The sequence below is a fragment of the Sebastes umbrosus genome, chromosome 1 (assembly GCF_015220745.1).
Source record: "Sebastes umbrosus isolate fSebUmb1 chromosome 1, fSebUmb1.pri, whole genome shotgun sequence".
Classification (NCBI taxonomy): domain Eukaryota; kingdom Metazoa; phylum Chordata; class Actinopteri; order Perciformes; family Sebastidae; genus Sebastes; species Sebastes umbrosus.
The window spans coordinates 20,550,651-20,574,304 of NC_051269.1; the positions used below are offsets into that span (position 1 = coordinate 20,550,651).

Here is a 23,654-nt window from a genome sequence, read left to right on the forward strand (position 1 = left end):
TAGTCCCACATCTCCATATGAATGTGTGGGTCTTGGTCTGGTTGGACTTTCCCACAGTCTCAGCCAATCAGAGAGCCTGATGAGACAATAGGGGGTGCAGCACACTTCATGCTGTTATATCCTGGGGGACAATTGTTAGATCTCAGGGGAACAGGTGGAGGACTGGGGGGGTGATGGAGAGAGACTCACAGAGCTCTGTGTGAATCTGGGAAAGTGGTGACCCTGTAGAGAGGGCAGATCTGCTGCGTGATGCTGGGATCAATGACTTTGACTGAGCACACGCTCATCATCCCATCACACACGTGGGACACTGACTATTAATTTCATCTAGCGTAAAAATACCGTACAACTTACATTTAACTAAAATTAAATGATCAATTGAAAAAGATTTGTTTTGCCTGAATGCTTTGATTGAGCCATAGCAAAAACATTCTTGCAAGTGCCATTCATGTCATTTATCCTCCAGTTTTTCTTTATAATTCAATTAGATTTTATATTTCGCGTAATTTGATCTTTATCTGCTGTTGATGCTGCTGCTGTAGTCATCTCGGGACACAAACTGTCATCTCCAGGATGTCTGCTTTCTCCAGCTTGGAGTCTGGCTGCTGTTTGAGGAGCTCTTGACCCAGGAGAAACTTTAGCTGCTCAATGCTGCTGTTAACATCTTTTAACCATTTTGACCGATAGCGTTAATCGGTTAAAATGCTTAATGTCGGTTAACGGTTAATTATTAATATCCCTAATACGATGTTATAAACCAGTGTGCTACCCATTCATGGAACTTGAAATAAACTCAACACAATAATGATGCAGCTGTCCAGATGCAGCAGAGTCTTTTGACACGTGCCTTGTAGTCAGTGTGAGTAACAAGTTGAGCTCAGTTTCCCACACTGACTCCCTGTATGGTCTGGTCAATGAACCACAAAGAGACTTCCTTGACAGATGCTGGATGTGTGTTGTTATGGAAACAGAGTCTGACATCATCAGCCATCTGGAGGGAAAGGACACCATTGGCTGTTTCTGAGTCTTTGTAAAATTTTAAACTTTGGTGAACAACCTATCATAAAGTATCAGCAAAATTATTCATCATCTTCTATTTTCAGTTTCCAATCATTGTCATATATTTTGAACCTCCAGTAATAATCATGTCTCATTATTGACCATCAACTGGATCAGAACTTCAGCTCTTCACATGGAGGTGGGAGTTTTCGGGGGGCAGCTGTCTCCTGAAGTGTGCCAAATCCCTTTGGAGAATTACTCGGCTGCTGGTGGGATGGCTGTTATTCACACTGAACTCTGCCCTCCAGAGCTTTCCCATACTCCGTCTATTAGCAGAAAACAGTCATGTGTCCCTCTACAAATGGACCTTGAGGGTCCTGTGCACAAGTAGTGTGTGATGAGGGTGGAGCCCCCTCAAAAATAATAATTTCCCATTAAAGTGAATAGCTGGTACATAGCATTAAGATCAAGTAAGGCAAATTCTTAAGTATTTGCGGTGTTAATTTTGGATGTTGAAAAAATTAAACAGCAATTTGCCTGAAATGTCTTAAAGATTTGAGAAAGTTGAATTCATGTGAGAAAATCCCACATGTTGTGACCAGTTTAAAGTTTTTAAACAATGAAGTAAATAATATTAAAGATACAAACACGAGAACTATAAATCTTTGACGTTGACAAATGCGGAAATAGTTACGTTGTAAAAAAATAATAATAAAGATTGAGAAAAACATAGATTCTGAATGCTTCCAACACTCACACCAATTAACCAAGTTCTCAGGTTAATTTACATAGAGTAACTGATAGAAACCTTTTAAATGTTCGTGCTAAACATATTGGCTCACACTAGATTAAATATAAATATTCGAAATAAGGCATTTATACTGATTTATATCAGAGGAACAGTTACAACCGAAGAACGAGAGCCAGAGTGTCTTTTAATCTCTGTCCCTTCAGGTCAAAGGTCAGGATCTATTGTCCCACAGGACTCTGTGAGTGAGTTTCCTCTGGTTTCCCACACTCTGTCCTTTCACTGCTTTCACTGGAGGAACAATAGAAGTGTGCCTCATTATGCATCACATTAGATACAATATCTGACCTCTTTAAAGAGGGAAATGGTTAACTTTTAACTTTTTACATGAAAACACCTGAAACTGACAGTTATACCAAAATAATGGGGCAGCAAATGTGTCTTTGAATTAAGTTTGATGACTTGACTTTCTCCATATAGAGTGGCATAACACTGATAATCCTGCTTCATCACAAATCTAAATTGGAGCCCATTCCTGTGCTTAGTTTAACACTAAGCAGGTTTGTTATGGATAAACATTTACTATGTGAGCTGAATTGTATCTTGATTTGTCAATCGAAGGTAGGAACGATGATGGAGACCTCTATCAATTCAGTTAAGATGAAAAAAGTATGACATGAGAACACAACATTTTCAGCTGGCAGTGTTTGTTTATTCAACAAGGCACAATGAGCCACATAAAGTATGAAAGCTCCAACTAGAGGTGATGACACATCACAACAACAACTTGTAGATTTCTACAAGACACACTGTACTCAGAGAGAGTAAAGGAACAACTGTCTTTACAAAAGACAAACAATTTACAATATTTGAGGACACAGTACTCACTGTATTTTAACAGTATTTTTTACAAAATTTTAACTTCGTCACCAAAAAACCCCAGTAAAAACTGACCTTACAACAGGTCACATGGTTCTTAACTGAATTCAGTTGATTCTAAAATGTTAGATTGTCACTAGAAAACTGTGACAATATGACATTAAACAAACCTTTACAGTAAAAGGATAAATATATTGATCTTAAAACAGATCACTTTTCAATAATCACAAAGTGAGAGAAAGTCCATTATGACAGAATGTCCTTAAAAAGAACAGGTAAGATTTAGATCAATTCAAAATCATCAATACCTATCAAGAGGTAATAAATATCTCCACGCACTATATTGTACCAACACATGACGTGCAGTGAGACATAAAAGTATCACGGAAAAATTGTGACATTAAGCAAAACTTTTAGAAGAAAAGGAGAAACATTTGGATCTATCAAAAGATCAGTTTTGATTAATCAGAGAGATTAAAGTCCATTATGACAATATGTGCATAAAGAGGACATTTAAATTGTTGATCACTATGATCAATAACAATCAGAAGATAACAAATGTTACCATAGCATTATATACTACCAATACATGAAGTACAGTGAGATATAATAATAATTGCTGATGCAATCAGATTTGGTTCATGCAACATGCATGACAAGATGTTCTCTTTCTGAACTTGAAAGATATTGTTGCTGTCATTTCCTCAGGAAATGTCATCTTGAACAAAGAAAATACACAAAATACAACCTTCTGTACAAACAGAAGAACAAGTTCATCAAATGTCAGAATTCAGAAGAATTCATTTCCAGTAATCTTTGACCAGTGTAGTCATCTCAGTTAGTCTGGTAGTAACTCCAGTCTGTAGGTGTCTACCACGGCCTCCAGAGGGCGCTGTCGACTGGACTCTTCTCTTTGGTGATGCTGGTCTGGACTGTGGAGCTCAGAAGAGAGAAGTCAGCCTCTCTCAGGTTGTTATCAGAGGAAGACTGCAGCTTGTTGAAGTGCTTCAGCAGTCTTCTTTGCTGTTGATGCTGCTGCTGCAGTCGTCTCAAGACACAAACTGTCATCTCCAGGATGTCTGCTTTCTCCAGCTTGGTGTCTGGCTGTTGTTTGAGGAACTCTGGACCCAGGACAGACTTGAGCTGCTCAATGCTGCTGTTGATTCGCTCTCTGCGTAACTTCTCCACCAGAGGCTTTCTGAGCTGCAGAAAGAAAAACAAAGTCATTAATAACCTTATTCTGGAGTACAGTATTAATATGAACAGAGACAACGTCTCATTAACGATATTTAAATCATCTTGAATCATCAGTTTACCTTGTGAGTCAGAGTCAGATGCTCCTGAGAATCGGTCATTGCTGCAGTGATTGTTGGTGCCATGTCTGGATCTCTGTGCTGTAGAGGTCTCTAAAGAGAGAATCTGATCTCTGCTGGCTTCATCCCTCCTATTTATAGTCCCACATCTCCATATGAATGTGTGGGTCTTGGTCTGGCTGGAGATTCTCACAGTCTCAGCCAATCAGAGAGCTTGATGAGACAATAGGGGGTGCAGCACACTTCATGCTGTTATATCCTGGGGGACAATGGTTAGATCTCAGGGGAACAGGTGGAGGACTGGGGGGGATGATGGAGAGAGACTCACAGAGCTCTGTGTGAATCTGGGAAAGTGGTGACCCTGTAGAGAGAGCAGATCTGCTGCCTGATGCTGGGATCAATGACTTTGATTGAGCACACGCTCATGATATTCACTCCTTAATTTAACTTTGTCAGTGTGTACAAGGTTGTACTGTATGCATACATAATTTTATCAGTGCTGCAAGGCCCTTGCAAACAACATTAGATGTCCATCGTAGTTTTATATTTATGTTTAAACTGAGACAAAGTCATCCTGGTGTCCAGATGTAGCAGGTGTGTCCTTTGTCTTGTGACTGATAGTTGGTGTGAGTAGAAAGTTGGACTCAGTTTCCCACACTAAGTCTTTGCATGGTGTGGTCAGTGCACAACAAAAGGACTTTGAAAGAGGCTTTTGTGACGGACGCTGGTCGTGTGTTATTATAGAGACAGAGCCTTACGTCACCAACCATCTGGAGGGAAAGAGCAGTATTGGTTGCCTCCAAGGTTTCATAAAAATTTAAAAACACAATGAAAAAAAAACACCAAGTTTCAGCAATCATACTAAGTTGTTTCAACTTGTAACTGTACAAAATTTAAATATCCAGTCAAAATAGAGTTTTGAATCATCTAGTGGATCAAAATGTCATCTCTTTATGTGAGTGTGGGGGGTTAAGATGGAAGTGTGCCAAATCCCTCTGACAATATTCGGCTACTAATCAAACTGAACTGTGACTCAGTTCTCCAGAGCTTTCCCACACTCCCTCCACTGACTAATGTGCTAATTGCCATGTTGAAACAGGATGGTCTTTGGCACAAGCAGAAGACATTCTTTCTAATTCATTTAATTTTATTTTTTTAGGGTAAAACTCAAGTCTTAAATAATGAATTTACTAAAAACCTTAACAGCTGTAGCGTAGCCATAAATGTTGCTTGCCAGTACTGTAATCTTACATATTATTGGAAAAATCCCAAAATGCACGATCAAATAGGGCTCTGCAATATGTAAGGGATAATGTACAGCGAGCCAGTCATTGATGTGAAAGTATCCCCGACAGGGCAATGCTGCACCTCGATGCGAAGCGGTGGGGTCTCTCATCGCCCTGAAGGGGTTTATTTCACAACAATGACACGCTAGCTGTACATTATCCCGTTTATTACACAGCTACATACAAAAGAAATCAATATTTTCACGCAAAAACAGTCCGCCAGAGTCCGACATTAGAGCTGCGCCCACAGCAATGGTCTGCTATACATAGCAATGGTCTGTTATACATAGAAGTGGTCTGTTATACAGAAATTACAGACCATAGAACTCTGTGATTGACCAATCAGAATCAAGTATTCAAGGAGCAGGGGGCGATAGTGAGCAGCACATGGAGTAGGTGTGCTTCCAGAAGCTACTCCATGCCAAGCTTTAAAATCAATATTTTGACAGTCTCATATCTTATTTACTTAACTTCATGAACTTTACTGACTCAGTAAAGGTTTAATTTGTCAACTTCTGGTTATGACATGCCCAATAAGAAGCCAAAACACATTATGTTTGCTCCGACCAGCTTCAGCTGCTAATGTTAACAGTGGGTCGCCTAGCCAAGACGCAAGTGAGGACCACGTGGATGAACTGCCACTGGTCTGGGATAAGGTCTCAGACAAGATCCTCAAACACATTAATGCCATGTTTGACAAGTTGAATCAGACCCTTCAGGCGGTACAAAGCTCTCAAAAGGAGCTGCTAGAGAAGGTGGAATCTGTCGAGGAGCAGGTGCTGGAGCAGCATAACCATTTAAACTGCTTGGAAAAGGCATTCTCCATTCTGAAGAACACACATCTTCATCCACAATGTAGCTATGTGTCAGCAAATAAAACATGAACACAAAACACAGGTGATTGGATTCTAGTTTTTGTTTATTCAAACAAACTCAATGACATTTTCAACTGGAGGCAGGTAAATGTGATGATACATCACAACAATCAATATCTCCAAGGAACACTGTACTCACAACGAGTAGAGGATCGGTCGTCTTTACAAAAGACACAAACAGTGAGATTTATCAGTCTTACATAAAACATGATTTAAAATAGACATTATCTGCACTTTATTACAAAAGTGAAGGAGAAAAAAAATGACCTTAGAAGAGATCAGGTTAAGAGAATCACACAGTGATTCGAGTAGGTTAAAACACAGTTAGTTAATTCATTTTCATAAAAGAAAAAGAGAGTATCAATCTTAGACAGAAGCAGGTTACTAAGCAAACCTTTCAGACAAAAGGATAAATCATACACATTGATCCTATAACAGAGCAATGTTGAGTAATCAATTATTAGATCAGGTCTGTTTTGACAAGATATCCACACAGTGGACAATTGCAGTATCAACATGATAACTGACAATTAATTAGTACACGTCATTTCATCACATACCACCACAAAGTGACATAATGTTGTGCATACTAATAAATGCTCATTTTCGTCACATTAATGATAATCTTTCTTAATGTGAAAGACTATATTTCTATATTTCACTTTTTCCCTAGGAAATGTTTGAAATGTACATAATACTATTTAAACATACTCCTGCTCATGCAGAAGAATAACAATAATAACAATATAAAAAATGTTACCATAGTATTATATACTACCAATACATGAAGTACAGTGAGGTATAATAATAATGCTGATGCAATCAAATTTGGTTCATGCAACATGCATGACAAGATTGAAAGACTTGAAAGACGTTGTTGCTGTCATTTCCTCAGGAAATATCATCTTGAACAAAGTAAACAGACAAAATACAACCTTCTGTACAAACAGAAGAACAAGTTCATCAAATGACAGAATTCAGAAGAATTCATTTCCAGTAATCTTTGACCAATGTGGTCATCTCAGTTAGTCTGGTAGTAACTCCAGTCTGTAGGTGTCTACCACGGCCTCCAGAGGGCGCTGTCGATTGGACTCTTCTCTTCGATGATGCTGGTCTGGACTGTGGAGCTCAGAAGAGAGAAGTCAGCCTCTCTCAGGTTGTTATCAGAGGAAGACTGCAGCTTGTTGAAGTGCTTCAGCAGTCTTCTCTGCTGTTGATGCTGCTGCTGCAGTCGTCTCAGGACACAAACTGTCATCTCCAGGATGTCTGCTTTCTCCAGCTTGGCGTCTGGCTGCTGTTTGAGGAACTCTGGACCCAGGAGAGACTTGAGCTGCTCAATGCTGCTGTTGATTCGCTCTCTGCGTAACTTCTCCACCAGAGGCTTTCTGAGCTGCAGAAAGAAGATCAAAGGTCATTAATAAACGTATTCTGGAGTAAAGAGTTAGCATGAACAAATACAACGTCTCATTAACGATATTTAAATCATCTTGAATCTTCAGTTTACCTTGTGGGTCAGAGTCAGATGCTCCTGAGAATCGGTCATTGCTGCAGTGATTGTAGGTGCCATGTCTGGATCTCTGTGCTGTAGAGGTCTCTGTAGAGAGAATCTGATCTCTGCTGGCTTCATCCCTCCTATTTATAGTCCCACATCTCCATATGAATGTGTGGGTCTTGGTCTGGCTGGAGTTTCTCACAGTTTTTAGCCAATCACAGTGCCGTGCAAAAGAATAAGGGGTGCTGAGCTGCCACATGCTCAGTGGTCATATTAGAAGGGGACAATAGTTAGATCTCAGAGGAACAGATGGAGGACTGGATCAATGACTTTAATGAATCACACATGTGCAGTGGACCATAGACTCTATAGAGTAAGACTCACTTGTATCCTGTAGGGTACAAATTGCTGGATGACTTGCATGCAACTAAATAAAAACATCAGCAGAGAATTGATTTGTCAGCAGTGTGTCACTGTAGGCTACAATAATTATTGAAAATTCCGGAGGTGTAACTAAATTGATTGAAAGTGTAATGCCTAAACTTATTTTACCAGAAAATCTCCACTCATATAATTTTTTTATTAACATACACTCTCATAGATGCCCTTTGTCATTGAGACTATGGACAAGAAGATATATGTAAATATATAAATAAATTTATACGATTTTTTTTATTCAATATTTTTGGTTCAGACCTCTTTGTGTCAAAGTTTGAAGCGTAACTTAATGCCATACACCAACTATTCGGTAACAGATGAAGCAGATTTCCATTTCAATACCACCACACTCTTGACCTTTCGTCCCATTGGTGGGCTCAGTGTGACTCACTTTTCCCTGGTTTCCCACACTCTGTCTTTTCACTGCTTTTACTGAAGGATCAATACAAGTGTGTCTCATTGTGCGAGGCCAAGTGTGTGGCTTCTTGGGGGGGGGAACAGTTTAAAGTAAACTGTTTTTTCCTACAGCCCCTGATAACTGCACCAAAATAAAAAATGGGAAAAATAGTTTAAATATTATGAGGCACTTTAAAAATGCCCCCACTGCATTTAAAAAGAGTGACATAGATGATTAATCAATCAATCATCCATCAATCAAATATATGTACTGAATTATGAAAAAAATAACCATGATCTAAATTTGAATACTGAGCGTACACTATATCAATTACTTAAAGGTCCCATATTGTGGAAAGTGAGATTTTCATGTCTTATTTATGATAATGCAGGTTTAAGTGCTGTATAAATACTGTGTAAGTCTTGAAACACTCAATCCATGGAGAAATACACACAGCCCGTATTCAGAAACTGTGCCTTTCAAACCATCAGGATTTCTGTCCATTTGTGATGTCACAAATGTACAATATATAGACCATTACACAGTTTTAAACGTAAACATTCTAAATGTGTTTAGTTTATTTTCAGTTGCATTGTTTATGTGAATTACATAGCTGACAGGACATAAACAGGGACCCAAGCTGTTGCCTAGCAACACAATTCCTTGCAATTCCATTGAAATGGTCTAAAACATGGGCTGTGTCCGAAATCACTCACTCATTCACTACTCCCTCACTATCCAGGGAGTTCTATGTGAGGACTGTATAGAGGATTATATAGAGAGCTCATCAGCAAAATGAATAAAACACTTTAGGACCAGGGGACTATTTCCGGCGCAATTAATTACATCACCATTAAAATGTGCCAGATCAGCATCTGCTGGTAGACCATCCATAATAAATACTGACATATATTTTTGTGATAAATACATATGTAAGCTATTTTGTTGAGTTGTCTCTTAGTGGAATGCTCTGAGTGAATTTAAGTTCCCCCTGGTAAGCAGTGATGCAGCGTATATGCTTTTATTGTGAAAGGTTAGAATGAATGGCCGTTGTGAATGTGGGAGCAATAAGCGTATTTTCCCAAATTAATAAATACAAAGCATTTGGTGGCTGTTTGTGTCGTGATGCTGCTCTGCTCACATTAAATACATTATTTTCGCACCACAACGCATAGATTTGTCCCAATCTCGCTGCTCTCTCTCCTCTCGTCCATCTGCCATTTCTCCTTCAGCGCAATGCATGATGGTATATAGTGTTTGGTTAGTGACCATCGTTGTCCACTACTTTTCACGATGCATTGTGGGATACTATATAGGGTATACTGTAATAATTCTCTCACTATACATTTGGACAGCACTACAAAAGTATATAGTATACAGTATATAGTCCACTATATAGTGAGTAGTGAGTGATTTCAGACACAGCCAGAACATTTCAGACAGAGGGTAAAAAAATAAAGTTTTTTTTTAACTTTACAGCATATAAACATGTACTAGCAGAAACATAAAATACAAGTATGAACCTGAAAATGAGCATAATTTGTGCAAAATGCAACAAAGGATACCTGGAGCTACATTCCCTCTAGAACTTTCTACTACATCTCATGGTCTCCATCAATGGATGGAGTTTGCTCATGTCATAGAGATGACTGTGCTGTTATCATGTGACTTGGTGAATAATAAATTCATTGATTAAAAGTAACCTCTTTATTTTTTTATGGATTCTGACCTGAGCTGTATAAGAGAAGCTGTCTACATCTGGTGAATGTAATTGTGTTTTTTAAATGAATACCATCTGCATCCCATTATTTAAAGTTTAAAGTTATGAATTTGTGATATTTTCAAACCAGCAGCATTCATTCAAACCGGGGCATTTTTGGATTAAAAAAGGTTCATAACTTATTTATGTAATGGTTAATTAATTGATGGCCCAACATGAATTAATGTGCATGATGTATATATGTTAATGCATGATGTATGATGAACTCATGTGGGGTCCAGGCCAGTAACTGAACAAGGGGCTGTTAAGTAATCTGTTAGCAGAAAAAAAGTCACTCCAGACATGAGAACTCTGTTTGGTCTCATTTTCAAAAAGTAGGCATATTTTTTTCGACTTATCATAATTTCAGAGGCTTTACTGATCAGAATTATGTAACTTGATACTAAAATAAAAATGTCTTATACGTGTCAAATCATTTTCTATGCTCTGCCAAACGGTTCAGTTGTCATTTTATGGTAAAGGTAGTTAAGCTAATAATGTCATTCAAATAGAGTATTTGCTATGAAATAAACAACTTTTGATCATTCATGTTGTTAATATGATACATTTAATGTTATTCCATTATTTATATATTTATATGCTGAAATAATTTAATAAGTAGGATTTTTTACTGTAAATACATGCTTTACCAAACGGTTGAATGCTTAGTGCCTAGTAGTGATGCTAAGATAATAAATTTGCAATTTATATGAAATAGAAAAAAGAGTGCTGTCAAAGTTAATGCGTTAAGGCAAATTATTTTTAACGCCACTAATTTCTTTAACGGATAAACACAATTGATCTTTCACAGGTTGTAGCTTGTCTGAAAGGAGGTTAAATAACGCCCCAAACTTGCGCTAAATTTGGATGTGGAAAAACTGGCATGGCCATTTTCAAAGGGGTTCCTTGACCTCTGACCTCAAGATATGTGAATGAAAATGGGTTAAATGGGTACCCACGAGTCTCCCCTTTACAGACATGCCCACTTTATGATAATCACATGCAGTTTGAGGCAATTCATAGTCAAGTCAGCACACTGACACACTGACAGCTGTTGTTGCCTGTTGGGCTGCAGTTTGCCATGTTATGATTTGAGCATATTTTTTACGCTAAATGCAGTACCTGTGAGGTTTTCTGGACAATATTTGTCATTGTTTTATGTTGTAATTGATTTCCAATAATAAATATATACATACATTTGCATAACGCAGCATATTTGCCCACTCCCATGATGATAAGAGTATTAAATACTTGACAAATCTCCCTTTAAGGTACATTTTGAACAGATAAAAAAAATATTATTTTTTGCAATTAATCTCGATTAACTATGGCAATCATGCAATTAAATGTGATTAAATATTTTAATCGATTGACAGCCCTTAAAAAAACGTATGAACATTCACTCTTAATATAATTTTGTATTATCATATATTTAATGTTATTCCATTATATATTTGATGAAAAAAATTATATCATTATGAATTTTCACCATTTCTGAGATGTTTTCAAAGTAGCCTACTGTAAATATAGTACATGGAATAATACACGGGAATAATACTAGTACTGGTAATACTACTAATTGCATGGTAACAAATTGACATATATTGGTATACCTATCATATTAGCATAATAACAGTACATGGTTTGTATTTTTCTTTTGAAGAAGATTAATTATACTTACATCACGTAGATGCAAGGCTATCAAAACAGCGTCAGTAAAGAAAAAGGTAACGCCTGCACATTACTCCATGCCACAATATTTGTATGGACTATGTTTCGATCCTGCTTGGATCTTCGTCAGGTCAAAATGTTTGAAAAAGTGGAAACCACATCCATATTTATTCAATTTTTCTTTTACCATGAAGCGACATCTCAACCTTTTGAGACCTATATTTTTATTTTTATTTTTTTTTAACAAAAACATTGATTGTTGTTATTATTATTATCCCAAGGAAATAAAAAATGCAAAGTGAAAATGTTTCCAAATGCTTTTTTCTTATTGCGAACATTAAAGGGTACTCAAACCAGTTCTGAGTGACTAAAATAACTTAGCCAAGTTTCAAAACGTCCCAAATATCAGCAATGTCTTGTTAACATATCAATGAAAACACAAAACCACCATGTCATAGCTAATTAAAATCTCTTTATTACAATCACATGTACATCATCATATTCCAAAAAGCTTGCTGTTGTGAAAAGTACCCTTGCACAGACAGATGGAGGTGGTGTTGCAGGCTGGATGGAGGGAGGGATTGTCAGATGGAGTAAAACAAGTGTTGAGTTCCCCAGCAGCAAGTGTCTCCGCTCCAGTGTGCTTTTAATTTCACATCGCATGAGGACAGCAGCGCTATTTTCAGCTCTCAGTGTCCTTGTGTAACGTAAGCATAGAGAGTGAATGGGTGGGGGGGCGCGGGTGGGAAGGAAGAATTCTTTCTTCGTCATCCATTATTCAGACTGTTTGAGTCACAGATGAGAGAGAGAGGGAAAACATGGGAACAAACAGATTCCACGTCTTTTCTCTCTGAGTGTTTAAAGTGTTTTAAACAAACAGTTTGACATTTCTGTAAGTCCTCTTGTTCTCCCTCTGCTCCAGAGTCAGATGAGAGGATGGATATCAGTTGCCTCTCTGTGTGTCCAGTACCGAGAGAGGCCCAGAATTTGCTTAGTTTAGCGTTAAGACTGGAAGCAAAGGGGGATCTGCTAGCCTAGCAGAAGCAGCAGCAGCAACTCCAGGGCTGTCTAGTTTAAACAAATCAGTTGCTTTGGCCTGGCAACCCCAATACGACTCTTTTTTGAGGTAGTTCGCAAATTGTTGGATTGATGACTATAGCCTGTTAGCGTACAGGATACAACATGTAAATCAGACAGCTTTGGAGTTGTAAGAAAGTGAAGGTTTTGTTTAACCGTACTAGCAGCATTGTTGTAGAGTACTATTTGATGGATTTCCATGGAATTTGGTTCAGACATTCATGGCACCCTCAAGATTAATTGTAATACCTTTTTTGTCATTTTTTCATCTAGCGCCATCATCAGGTCAAAATTTAGATTTTGCCAATACATCGGTTTGTTACCAAAAACCTCCAAAACAAATAACATTCCCATCGGCCTCAGCTGAACTTTGTGTTTACTGCTAATTAGCAAATGTTACCGTGATAACACGGTAAACTAAGATGGTGACCATAGTAACCATTACCTGCTAAACATAAGCATTTAATGTTGCCATTGTAAGCATGTAAGCATGCTAACATTAGCATGTAGCTCAAAGTACTGCTAGCATTGTTTATTTCTTTTGATGGAAATAGGTTAGCAGCTTCCCCATGCTCCCACTCTTTATGCCAACTAAGCTAAACACATCCTGTAAAACCACATCATGTCATTTTTCTATTTCTATTTCTACACTTGTTCAATTAATAAGATTTAACATGGGTTTTTGGAAGTTTTTTTTCTTCCAGTATTTGTGCTGAGCTACGCTAAACACGTCCTGGATCCATCTTTGTACTGGACACACACAGATGAAACTGATATCCATCTGAAACGTGACTCTGGAGATAAAGAACAAGAAGATTTATCTAAAATGTTGTAGTGTTCCTTTAAATATTAGAGTGTCAGTGATCCTACTCATAATTCATGGATGCCACATTGAACATTCAGAACAAACTGAACCACTTTCCATGAATTTTGACAATATTGTGAGTGTTAAACGTACTAATACTACAATGTTAATCTCTGTGCTGTATATACAGCCTCCATAACACAGCTATAAACCTACAGAATCACATGATAAACCACTGGAGGCGTCTGATGGCATCAGCATGTCCTGTTACTAACTCCAGTCTCATCTGCACCTTCTGACAAAATCAATATGTACATGTCATAATGACACAAAACAACAGTAAAATTCAATTTAGCCATTTAAAGAGACAGTACTATTCACATTTTGTGTTCACTCTTTGAAAATGGTAAATCAAAGTCTCACCAGCTTTTAAGTAAATTAAGTAGATTTTAAAGATCATAAAAACTGTTCACATTGGTTTTGTAACAATCACAAGAAAAATATCGAAATATGTCCAACACAATAACAATAAACTTATTTTTTTTCCTCCATAAATCACTATGATAGTTTATAAAGAAAACATCAACAAACACTGTCGTTCTATCTACAGTCGATCCACTGGCCTCGGTCCCCTGGTACAGAAAGGTAGGGAAAACATTTCGTATAAAAAATGATGTGCAAAAAGTTGTTTTCTTAGGTCCCTCTCATGGAAAACAATGTAAAGAAATAATGTAAATATCTACATAACCTTTGCTCTTGCCATTTTAGATTCTAGGATTACTGTGCACTTGCGGTGACTCGTCACGTTTGTGCATCTGTTTGATTTAAAACGAGTTACTGCATTCGATGGACAGCTGACAGGAAGCGCACACAACACTGTCATTGTCATATTAAAACTAGCTTGAGGTATTATTGCACTTTTTCCCGAACTGCAGACCTGGAATCAGTAGATTTCAGATATACTCACACTGCACCTGCTTTTAGTGGAATGTCAACGCTGACTTGAGCTCTGTCTGTCCTGACTGTACAGACGCTGCAGCAGTCTGAACAACCTAACGTAAAGTTGACCCGAGGTGTATCTTCTTTGAAATTGTCTCCACACAGTCGACGCATCACTGTAGATTTCAGTAAACATGCATAAGCTGTTACCTGGGTAGGTAGATCTGTAAACATCCTGCCAACAGTAAAGACACCAGCAGGAACAGGGAGCCATGTGCCACGAAGGGCCAAAAATCGTATGCTGCATTCACGCCGTGTCAGCAGAACAGTAAGACAGAAAACTCCCGTTTTACGACTTCACACACTATGGTGCTTTCTTTTTGAAAACGTTTTTTTGTTTTTACCAGCTGCAACAGCGACGCTGGTATTGTTTTCACATTGTGAGTCTGTGTGTTTTGGGTGTGGTCAGAGCAAGGGCGCCGAAAGTAAGGAGTAGGAAGTGGGGAAGGAGCGATTGCTATTAGTTCATTTTACAACTTAAAAACTGAATTTTTTAAATTAGGACTATTAGAGTGTTCGTACTGGGGAGTTGATTCACCTAAAAAAAAATTATCCGCTGAGTTACAATGGAGGAGGTGGCAACCACGCACTGTTTGAAATAAATCTGTTGCTAGCCTTGTAGCCACACCAGATATCAAACATGAAGTTTAAATGAGCTATTTTTGTCATATTACCTATTTTTTTGATGATACACACTTTGTAGGAATGTATAGCTCCTTTTTATTTATCTGAATCAATTGTGTCAGTATTAATAGTGCATTTTATTCAGAGGTAACTGCCATTGGTGGTGACTTTGCAGCCATTTTGCCACTGTTTTTATTGACATTTCTTTAGTTCTTTTCATGATAAAAAGTCAGATACCTCCAACTCAGAATTACAACTCAGGAGTTGGCGTAAACGTGTTTTTTAAGTACGGTCTGAATTAAATGAATATGGCGTGAACTCGGCATAAACTCCAGCCGAAACACAACAGCAGCTAATTTTGTTGGCGAAATTCTGGGCAAATCCCTGTGGCACATTGTTCCCCATCCCTGATCAACACGGTTTCACTAGTGTTTCACAACCAAGTAAATCAGGTCACGTTTTTCATTTTAGTTACAAAAGCTCCAACCAACTGGTATTTTAATTGTAAACAGAGTTTCTATAAAAACTATTCAGGATTTGGTATCAAATCTCCGTTGTCATTGTCTGCATTGCTACAGTTGATGTGTTCTGTGGTCTTGATGTAAAAGTAGTCGTATGTGATCTTTCGTTAGTGCACAGCCAGGTACATCACGCAGAACAGTATTGCTCCCCGAAATCTCATGGTCTGTTTGACGATTTGAGTCTGAACCCAAACCTTTGTAAATTTGTCAAAGATCCTGTGAAATAAATGTAGCGTAAGATGTAGCATGAAACGCATGATGCACACATACACGCTCATCTGACCTGGTTCGGTTGTTTTTGTCTTTACAAGCGTCATGCACTGACACACACATTTTGTCCGGAGTGCTGTACAGTGGTCTCACACCCACACATAAAGCTATCAGTTGAGGTGATGTACAGCGATGACAGTGAGGTTCCTTCTCTCGCGCACATTCATTAAAGGAACATTCCGACATTTCCGTAAATCGTCTTGTTCGCTGTCTTTCATATGAGAAGATGGATATCAGTTTCATCTTTGTCTGTGCTATAGGTACGTAAAGTCTGCTGCGTGGTCATACGTTTTGAGGTGGAATTCTAACATCTACAGATGGGTCTGCATGGACGTGAGCAGAAAATGACAAAATGACATCACTCAGACCCTTGAAGACCACTCCCTAGTAGTCAAATACCGCCGCTTGGGAAGTACCCCTTTGCATTTGATACAGATGCACGGAGGCACCCTTTAGCGACTGGGCTTTCAACTAACTCCAATGTGAACCCACCCACGACATTAATCGACAATGGTCAGAACAAGTGACGTAGTATTGACAGTGTTGGGCGGTTGGGAGGGGTGGTGGATGGGCCAAACAAACACAGAACTTTCAACCAGGCGACTGCTGTACGTGGCCCGTGTGAAACTGACTTAGTTTGACACGTCAGTCATTAGTCACGTGAGTCACATGAGTCACGTGAGTTGCTAGTCACTTAAGTCGTTGGTCAGTGAAGTTAACATCAACCACGACTGTTTCCTAAACCTAACTAATGCCGGGCACACACTACACAAGAATCAAGCCGACATGGCGGCTGCGGCTAATGCAAAACTCAAAGCATAAAGTAGTAAGATGGACCTCAGATATTGGAGGACCAACTTGTTGATATGTGTCAACAACGCAAGTGTTTCTTTAACATGTCTCCATGACTTCATCCATTATTTTTCTTTTTTCTTCGTGAATTTTCAGTACAAAGTAGTGCAAAAACTAACATCGCTAAGTTTTCCTGCTGGTCGTCCGCCATGTTTGTTTACACTAAAGTCAGGATTGATTGTGAGAGATTTTGCAAGATTTGTGTCGTCTTTTAGTCGGGACTCTTGTTGTTCATGAATGGAATCTGTTAGTGTGTGCTGTTTTGGACAAATTGTTGCTCACCCCACACTATAGGAACAAAACTGTTAAATTGAATCACATGTCATTATGTGTGGGGTCTCTCACATTTTCAACATCTGTTAAGATTTGAAAAATCTTTTAGTGTGGGCCAGCCTTAAGTGGTTTTGTTGCCTAAACCAAACTTCCTGTGAAACCGGAAGTTTATTTTGAAAGGATGCTATGCATGTTACGAGCGTATATTGACACGCTGTCTCTGACACGTCCAACAGTAACGCAAGAGGGGTACCCTGTGAGTCAGTCTCTGATGCTGAGGGCGATATTTAACGAATTGGAAGTGAGAATGTGTTGCAATGACCCATGCAGCTACACAGATGCATGAAGTAGAATCCAATTGTCTGTTTAAATCAGTCAGCTTTGGAGTTGTTTTACAGTGGATTTTTTTCTTTTTGGATTAAGCTAGGCTAGCAGTTTCCTCCTGCTTCCAGTCTTTGTGCTTGGCTAGGCTAAACATGTCCTGGACCTCTCTCTGTACAAGACACACAAAGATGAAACTGATATCCATCTTCTCATCTGACTTTGCAAAGGATAGAACAAGAGGATTTACTAAAATGTCGTATTGTTAGCTTAACATCACACACACTCACACAGAGTTACAGTTAGACGTGGTGCCCATGCAGTTAGACGGTGGTGACCGTCAGCAGGGAGCTGGTACATAGCATGTCCTCCTGGTTGTTTAGCCTGTTCCCATGACTCAGCAGCTCCTCTACTGTCGTCCAGTCATCCAACAGTTTCCTGTTCCTCAGACGACTCAGCTTCCTTTGACTCAGCTCTAGAACCGTGTTGCACCTCCCTTCTGCAAAAGCTCCACCTCCTCTGCTGTCCAGCACTCCTCCATCTCCCATAGAGGCTCCTCCTCCAGCGATGGCTCCTCCCCTTATGATGGCATCTCGTATAGTCCCTCCTCTGGCCTGCAGCTGCTGCTGCCTCTGCTCACGGGCCAACAGGAAGTGTTCCCTTCTCTCCATTCGACTCCAGTACCGACCCATCAACATGTCGGTGTTGGTCTCCTCATCTGTGCTCATCCCACTGCGTTCATCCGCCAGCTGAGACGCCCGGTCTCTCAGGAGCTGGTTCCTGGAGATCCGTGAGGTTGGGTTGGGTTTAGAGTTTGGATTAAGTTTTGGCTGCAAACACGAACTGGGGTTAGGGCTTGAACACACAATCATGTGTCCTTTCTTTGCATCCCATCCAGGAGCAGAGCCAGCCCCTGTGTGGCCCTCCAGGGTGCTGTAGAGACCTCTGCCTCCCCCGCCACCCTGGCATTGACGGATGGCCTGTTTCGGCCATGTGTCGTTGACGTCTCCTGCCTGAGGAGGGTGGACCAAACTCTGGAGGTGCTGTTGCTCTCTGGCTCGGCACCTCCCCAGCTCATGCTGCCTCTCTCTGTCCATCTCCTCTTGAATCTGTGCCTCCCTTTCCCTCTCCAGCTCTTTCTCTTGCATTTGCCTTTTTTGTTCCAGTTCCCTCTCGATCTCTCTGTCCCTTTCTGCCACCAGTTGCTCAGGCATCAAGCCTCTTTCTTGTGAGTGCCACCAGTCATGGTGAGCGATCTGGGCATTAGGGTTGTTGTCGTAGCATCGCTCATGGGTGTTGGCACCCCTGATATGCCCCATAGCGGCGGGGTGTTGTTGTGGTGAGAGGGCCAGGCCTGTTGGGTGCGAAGCCAACACACCAGCCACTAGCTCACCTTCCTCTGGCAGGCCCGGTGGCAGGACGTTATGTGGTGGGACAGCTCCACAGTGGTGCAGGGTTGCTGCGCAGTAGGAGGGGGAAGCTGGGTGGCTGGCTCGACGGCGGTACTCCTGCGGAGGAGGGCGATGGTGCAGAGTTCGGCTTCTCCTCAGCATCCCCACTGAACCAGAGCTCTGGTGGTGCTGCTGCATGGGTACTAGTGGTCTCCGGTGGCTGGAGGGGGTGCTGCAGGTGGAGAGGATTGGGGCATTCATTCGTGAGGCTGCAGCATGGGCGTGGGAGGGGTTGAAGAGGGCTCCACTGCTGGAGCTGTGACGGTTCAGACAGGGCCGGTCAGCTTTATGGAACTGGACCGATGAAACCCTTGAAATACAAACAGACATAAAGTGAAGTCAACAAACAAACATATTTTCTTCTGTCAACCATTGTCAACAGGTGTCACAGATTGTTACCATGGAAACATGGTGTTGGGTGGCTAACTTTTTAGGTTTTGGATGAGTGTATTTTCAAAGCAAAAGCAGCAAAATGTTGTCTATACACCACTCAAACCTGAAACCAGCCTCAGATTGCTATGACATTTGATCTTCTATCTACACCTAGTCTGCCATTTTGCAGAGGCAGTTATTCTACCGGCTTCTACCTGAAAAGTCCGCGGGGTGGGATATCCATCATAGGCCCATCGTCCTCCTCCAGCTCGAGCTGCAGGCGCGGACACTGAGGCTGCATGGTCAGCGCCTCAGGGATGGCCTCCAGCAGCTCACGGTGGCTCTTGGGGCAGCTGTCGCGCCGCTCCCGCCTCTCGCAGGGTTCGCCTTGATGTTGCAACCTGGCGTTGTACAGCCGCATTCGCTTCTCCAGCAGCCTCTGGAAGTGCCTGAACTCCCCTGTGCTCACGCTGTAGAAGCCCGAGTCGCTGAGCTCCGAGGAAATGAAGGACTCAGAGGAAGGAGAGCCGCCGCCTCCGAAGCCCCCACAACCCCCCGGGGCGAGGGCCCCATGTGGATGACAGTCCTCCAGGCCCCCCTCCTCAGTCTCCAGCCCAGAGAGGTCCCCCTGGTGGAGGGAGCCGTCAGTCCAGCCCAGACCGCTGTCCAGCTCATGGTGGAGGGGCAGGAAGCCCAGCGGCTTTTCCAGCATGAAATCCTCATCATCCGTCTGCAACAACAGGCATCCTCAGTCCAAAGATCATTTACACAGATACACACTCCAAAACACGATAAATAACTTATCTGTGTGTGGGACCCCAGTATCTTCTGAGTGATGGCTAAATGTGTCTGTAGCAGTGAGAAACTGTCAAATACTGAAGGTTAGGTAGTGAGTGAGAGTCTTAGGCTGCATTCACACCAGATCAGGCATTGCGGTGATTCGCCGCAGGGTTGTGCGGCGGTGTGGAGTGTCACTAATGGCCCATTGACTGTATGTCGATTAACGTCTTTTGTTCCCTCATGGCTGGGTTGTACAGCTCTGGATCGCTGGTTACACGATTGGCCACCAAAGACGTTGGGTTGTGTTTCTCCAAAAGTTAATCTGTTTCAACTTTTCCGAGTTTTTTTTCGGCACCAAACTCACTACTCACATGCAAAATGAATGGGAGGACTGGCGTTTTTGCCACTGGATCTGTCGTGAATGCAGCCTCAGTCTATTTCCTTATTCTTTGATCAATTATTTCCTTACCTAAATACTAATTTTGTTTCTGCTGTAATTTATTTAGGGAAAATTTCTTGTATGACTGTTTGGACAACATTAAACATGCAGACATATTTGAGAAGTTTGGCTTATTTAGTTAAAGAATAAAGGTGCCGATATTCTGTATTTTTCTGTGTTTTTCTTTTCAACAAGTCTAATGAAAAACCAAAACCAAAAATGCGTTAGTCCGCCTTTCAATTCTTTCTGACTTCTCTACTCTCTCTGCGGCACTCAGCCGATGTAGAAGAGATTTAAATCTTTAAAAAAAAGCTGAAAGCATATCATCAGACTTTTAACAAAATACTAAATTAAAGTTTCTGTAGAAAAGCGGTAAAAATTCTGTCTGATTCTGTCTGAAAATCTGACCCCCTATTCCTTCGACTCACTGGGGGAAACCATGGTGCAACACAATAGGCAGAATGCAAAACCCTTTGCACATTAAGCATGGTGCGCTTTAGTCTTGAATCATGAGATTAATCTCCACAGGATCACTGAAATACATTTGTCTGTGAAGTTGTAGCTATAGTCTTCTTCAAAGAGGATAATTTGAATGACAATAAATATTTGTTTTGATATTGATCAATCAATTTATATTGTTAGTGATATTTGTTTTTTTTAAAGGTACACAGTGTAGTATTTGGTGGCATTTAGTGGTGTGGTTGCAGATTGCAACCAACTCAGTACCCCTCCGCTCACTCCTTCCTTTCCAAGACTGCTGTAACGTGAGCCACTCAGTGCAAAACCGTGGTAACGCCATTTGCCCCGCTCAAAGGCCATCCCTACCATAATAACACTACTTTAGGAGCAACGGAAGTCAGATGGCGGCTGGTGGTACCACGGTTTTGCACTGTAGAGCTCACTTTACTTTTTTGGCCTTCAGGTAATTTAAAAACGCCAAAGGCTTTCTCGAGAGCCAGTGTTTGGGTTGTCTGTTCTGGGCCAATGTAGAAACATGGTGGAGCAACATGGCAGACTCCGTCTAGAGGACCCGCTCCCTATGTGGATATAAACGGCTCATTCGATGCTAACGAAAACACAACGATTCTTAGTTTCAGGTGATTATACACTAATAAAAACATAGTTATGAATATTAAATTTAATTTCTGATAATAGCTCCTCTGAAATGTTACACACTGTTCCTTTAAGATAGAGCGATAAAAAATGTTCTACTCAGAGCGAGAAAGGTTTCATTTTGGTACTGAAACTCTGCTTGGAAAATCTTGATTTGCACAGTTATTGAAAAATGACGATATGCAGCTATAAGATACACAGCACAGTTTTGTATACCTGACTGTGGCAGCCGTTGGGTTCTTCTAAGTTTGAATTGCAACATCCCATCAGGCAATTCTGTCCCTTGGGTCCACGAGCAGTCATTTCTGGATCCTGAGGGATTCATGATGTGAAACAAAAAAAACTGAGAAACAACACAAAGCTTCTGTATGTTTATGGGTTGTTAATGTATTACTTATTGCAGGAAGGCTTTGTCAAATCTGGACCAAACTGCCAGTGTAAAACATTGGAAATTGATTGTTGCTGAGGCCAGAGTGATATACAGTATTTTTTACGCAGATTGTTTCATTTAAATTGTAACATTTATATTCAGAGTGTGTTTCTTAGTGTCACCTGGTGGCCCATGTCCACAGTGTCGCGTGGAGAGCTGGACAGGTAGCTGTACCGTCCTCCTTCACAGTGATCTTGTGGAATAGACAGGTGGTTGTAATAATGTCTGAGACAGAAGACAAGAACACAGAATTAAGACGGTTTCAAGACTAAATCATTTTTTTAAATCCTGTGCAGAACTACAGTACATACTCCTTTTATCCATCATTCCTATTGTCCATAATAACTTTATGCTCACTAAATTCACTACTGATTTCTAAGACATCGGGGGTTTTTTAAACGTTGTACTGGTCCGTTCTTGGTTCACCTCTGACCTGGTGTACTTTTTCTAGTTGTTTGCGTAAAGGACACACGCTGTTAGGTACTGACTTTTTAAAAGATGTTTCAATCTCTAGGCATTCATCAGGTAACAATCTTTTCATTGTGGTTGTCCGCTAAATTTAATGTATCCAATGAGTCTGCAAACCAAACCATAATATAAAGTGATTAGTGATTCTCAGTTTAAAGTTTTTAAAGAAAAATTGCAAAAACAAAAACCAAGTTGTGGAAAAACAGAATTTTACTTGTATTGAAACAGTTCTAAACAGCAGCTAACAGCTCTCCATAGTCGTCAGACTTTTACTGAACTTTACAGATCCTCATCATATTGTCTTTGTGTTTACCTGTCCTGGTAGGAGGGGCTGGAGGCGTTGAGCCCCGTCATCAGTGGGAGGGGCAGGTTGAGGTGCTGCAGGTTGAGAGGAAGGGTCTCCCACATTCCCCTGTCTGCCTCGGTGCCACACCCCCTCTGACCCTTGATCTGCATGGTGATTGGACGCTGACTGGCCGCCAGGATCCGCAGAGCATCCCGCTGGCTCAGGTTTGCAAGACTCCGCCCATTTACCTGAGACAAGCAGACAGAGGAAGAGAAGGGATGTGATGATGGCAAACACCTGCCTATTCCCACATCCAGCTGACACAGAGCAAGATGACCACCCCGTTGGAGTCATGGTTGTGTCCACCTGATGAATGTAAGTTCACTCTCCTTTTAGCTCTGGTTTGGTCTTCACCAACTCCTGAGAAAAACATCTGGGTCTTTAGCTGTTAGATATTTCACCATCTTCACCAGATAGACGCCAACTTTACCAACCAACTTTACTGAACAAAACAGTAAATGTGTAAATGTAAAAAAATGTTTAAAACCAAAACTAGGAGCTTAAAGAGGCTAAAAAGCTCCTTAGCGTTGCAGAGTTCTCTGTGGATTCATAACTACCAGAGACACATTAGCATTACTCATTACTCAATTAAATGTTTATATAACGAGACTTGGTCAAAACCGAGTACATGTCTGGACCGTGTATGCAGTCTGTGA

General features: G+C 40.6%; 4 protein-coding genes across 5 annotated transcripts in view; 1 reads left to right on the forward strand and 3 right to left on the reverse strand.

Moving 5' to 3' along the window:
• Positions 1 to 3,460: 3,460 nt before the first annotated feature.
• LOC119489391 (transcription factor HES-5-like) lies at positions 3,461 to 4,036 on the reverse strand. Its single transcript, XM_037771721.1, has 2 exons — positions 3,943 to 4,036; positions 3,461 to 3,829 (listed from the first exon to the last, which is right to left on the reverse strand). Exons 1-2 carry the CDS (start codon positions 4,003 to 4,005, stop codon positions 3,497 to 3,499), a joined length of 396 nt encoding a protein of 131 aa, XP_037627649.1. The 5' UTR covers positions 4,006 to 4,036; the 3' UTR covers positions 3,461 to 3,496.
• A 2,090-nt stretch (positions 4,037 to 6,126) lies between these two features.
• LOC119489372 (transcription factor HES-5-like) lies at positions 6,127 to 10,284 on the reverse strand. 2 transcript variants are annotated; one of them, XM_037771697.1, is made up of 4 exons: positions 10,275 to 10,284; positions 8,331 to 8,333; positions 7,605 to 7,707; positions 6,127 to 7,490 (listed from the first exon to the last, which is right to left on the reverse strand). In XM_037771697.1, the coding sequence occupies exons 3-4, from the start codon at positions 7,665 to 7,667 to the stop codon at positions 7,158 to 7,160; spliced, it is 396 nt and encodes a 131-aa protein (XP_037627625.1). In that variant the 5' UTR covers positions 7,668 to 7,707; positions 8,331 to 8,333; positions 10,275 to 10,284; the 3' UTR covers positions 6,127 to 7,157. The 2 variants fall into 2 exon arrangements, with proteins under 2 accessions (XP_037627625.1, XP_037627619.1); XM_037771691.1 differs by lacking the exons at positions 8,331 to 8,333; positions 10,275 to 10,284 and having other exon boundaries at positions 7,605 to 7,727.
• Positions 10,285 to 17,410: 7,126 nt separating this feature from the next.
• Positions 17,411 to 23,654, reverse strand: part of LOC119489328 — a 10,726-nt gene continuing 4,482 nt past the window's right edge. The window contains exons 2-6 of the mRNA XM_037771603.1: positions 22,966 to 23,186; positions 22,307 to 22,409; positions 21,971 to 22,066; positions 19,638 to 20,152; positions 17,411 to 19,360 (exon numbers count right to left, since the gene is read on the reverse strand). Coding sequence (XP_037627531.1) covers positions 17,923 to 19,360; positions 19,638 to 20,152; positions 21,971 to 22,066; positions 22,307 to 22,409; positions 22,966 to 23,186 — 2,373 coding nt within the window. The 3' untranslated portion in view covers positions 17,411 to 17,922. The remainder of the gene's footprint in view (positions 19,361 to 19,637; positions 20,153 to 21,970; positions 22,067 to 22,306; positions 22,410 to 22,965; positions 23,187 to 23,654) is intronic.
• Positions 23,124 to 23,654, forward strand: part of LOC119489329 (ATR interacting protein) — a 21,873-nt gene continuing 21,342 nt past the window's right edge. Inside the window, exon 1 of the mRNA XM_037771630.1 lies at positions 23,124 to 23,313. The gene's annotated coding sequence lies outside the window, so the exon portion shown is untranslated. The remainder of the gene's footprint in view (positions 23,314 to 23,654) is intronic.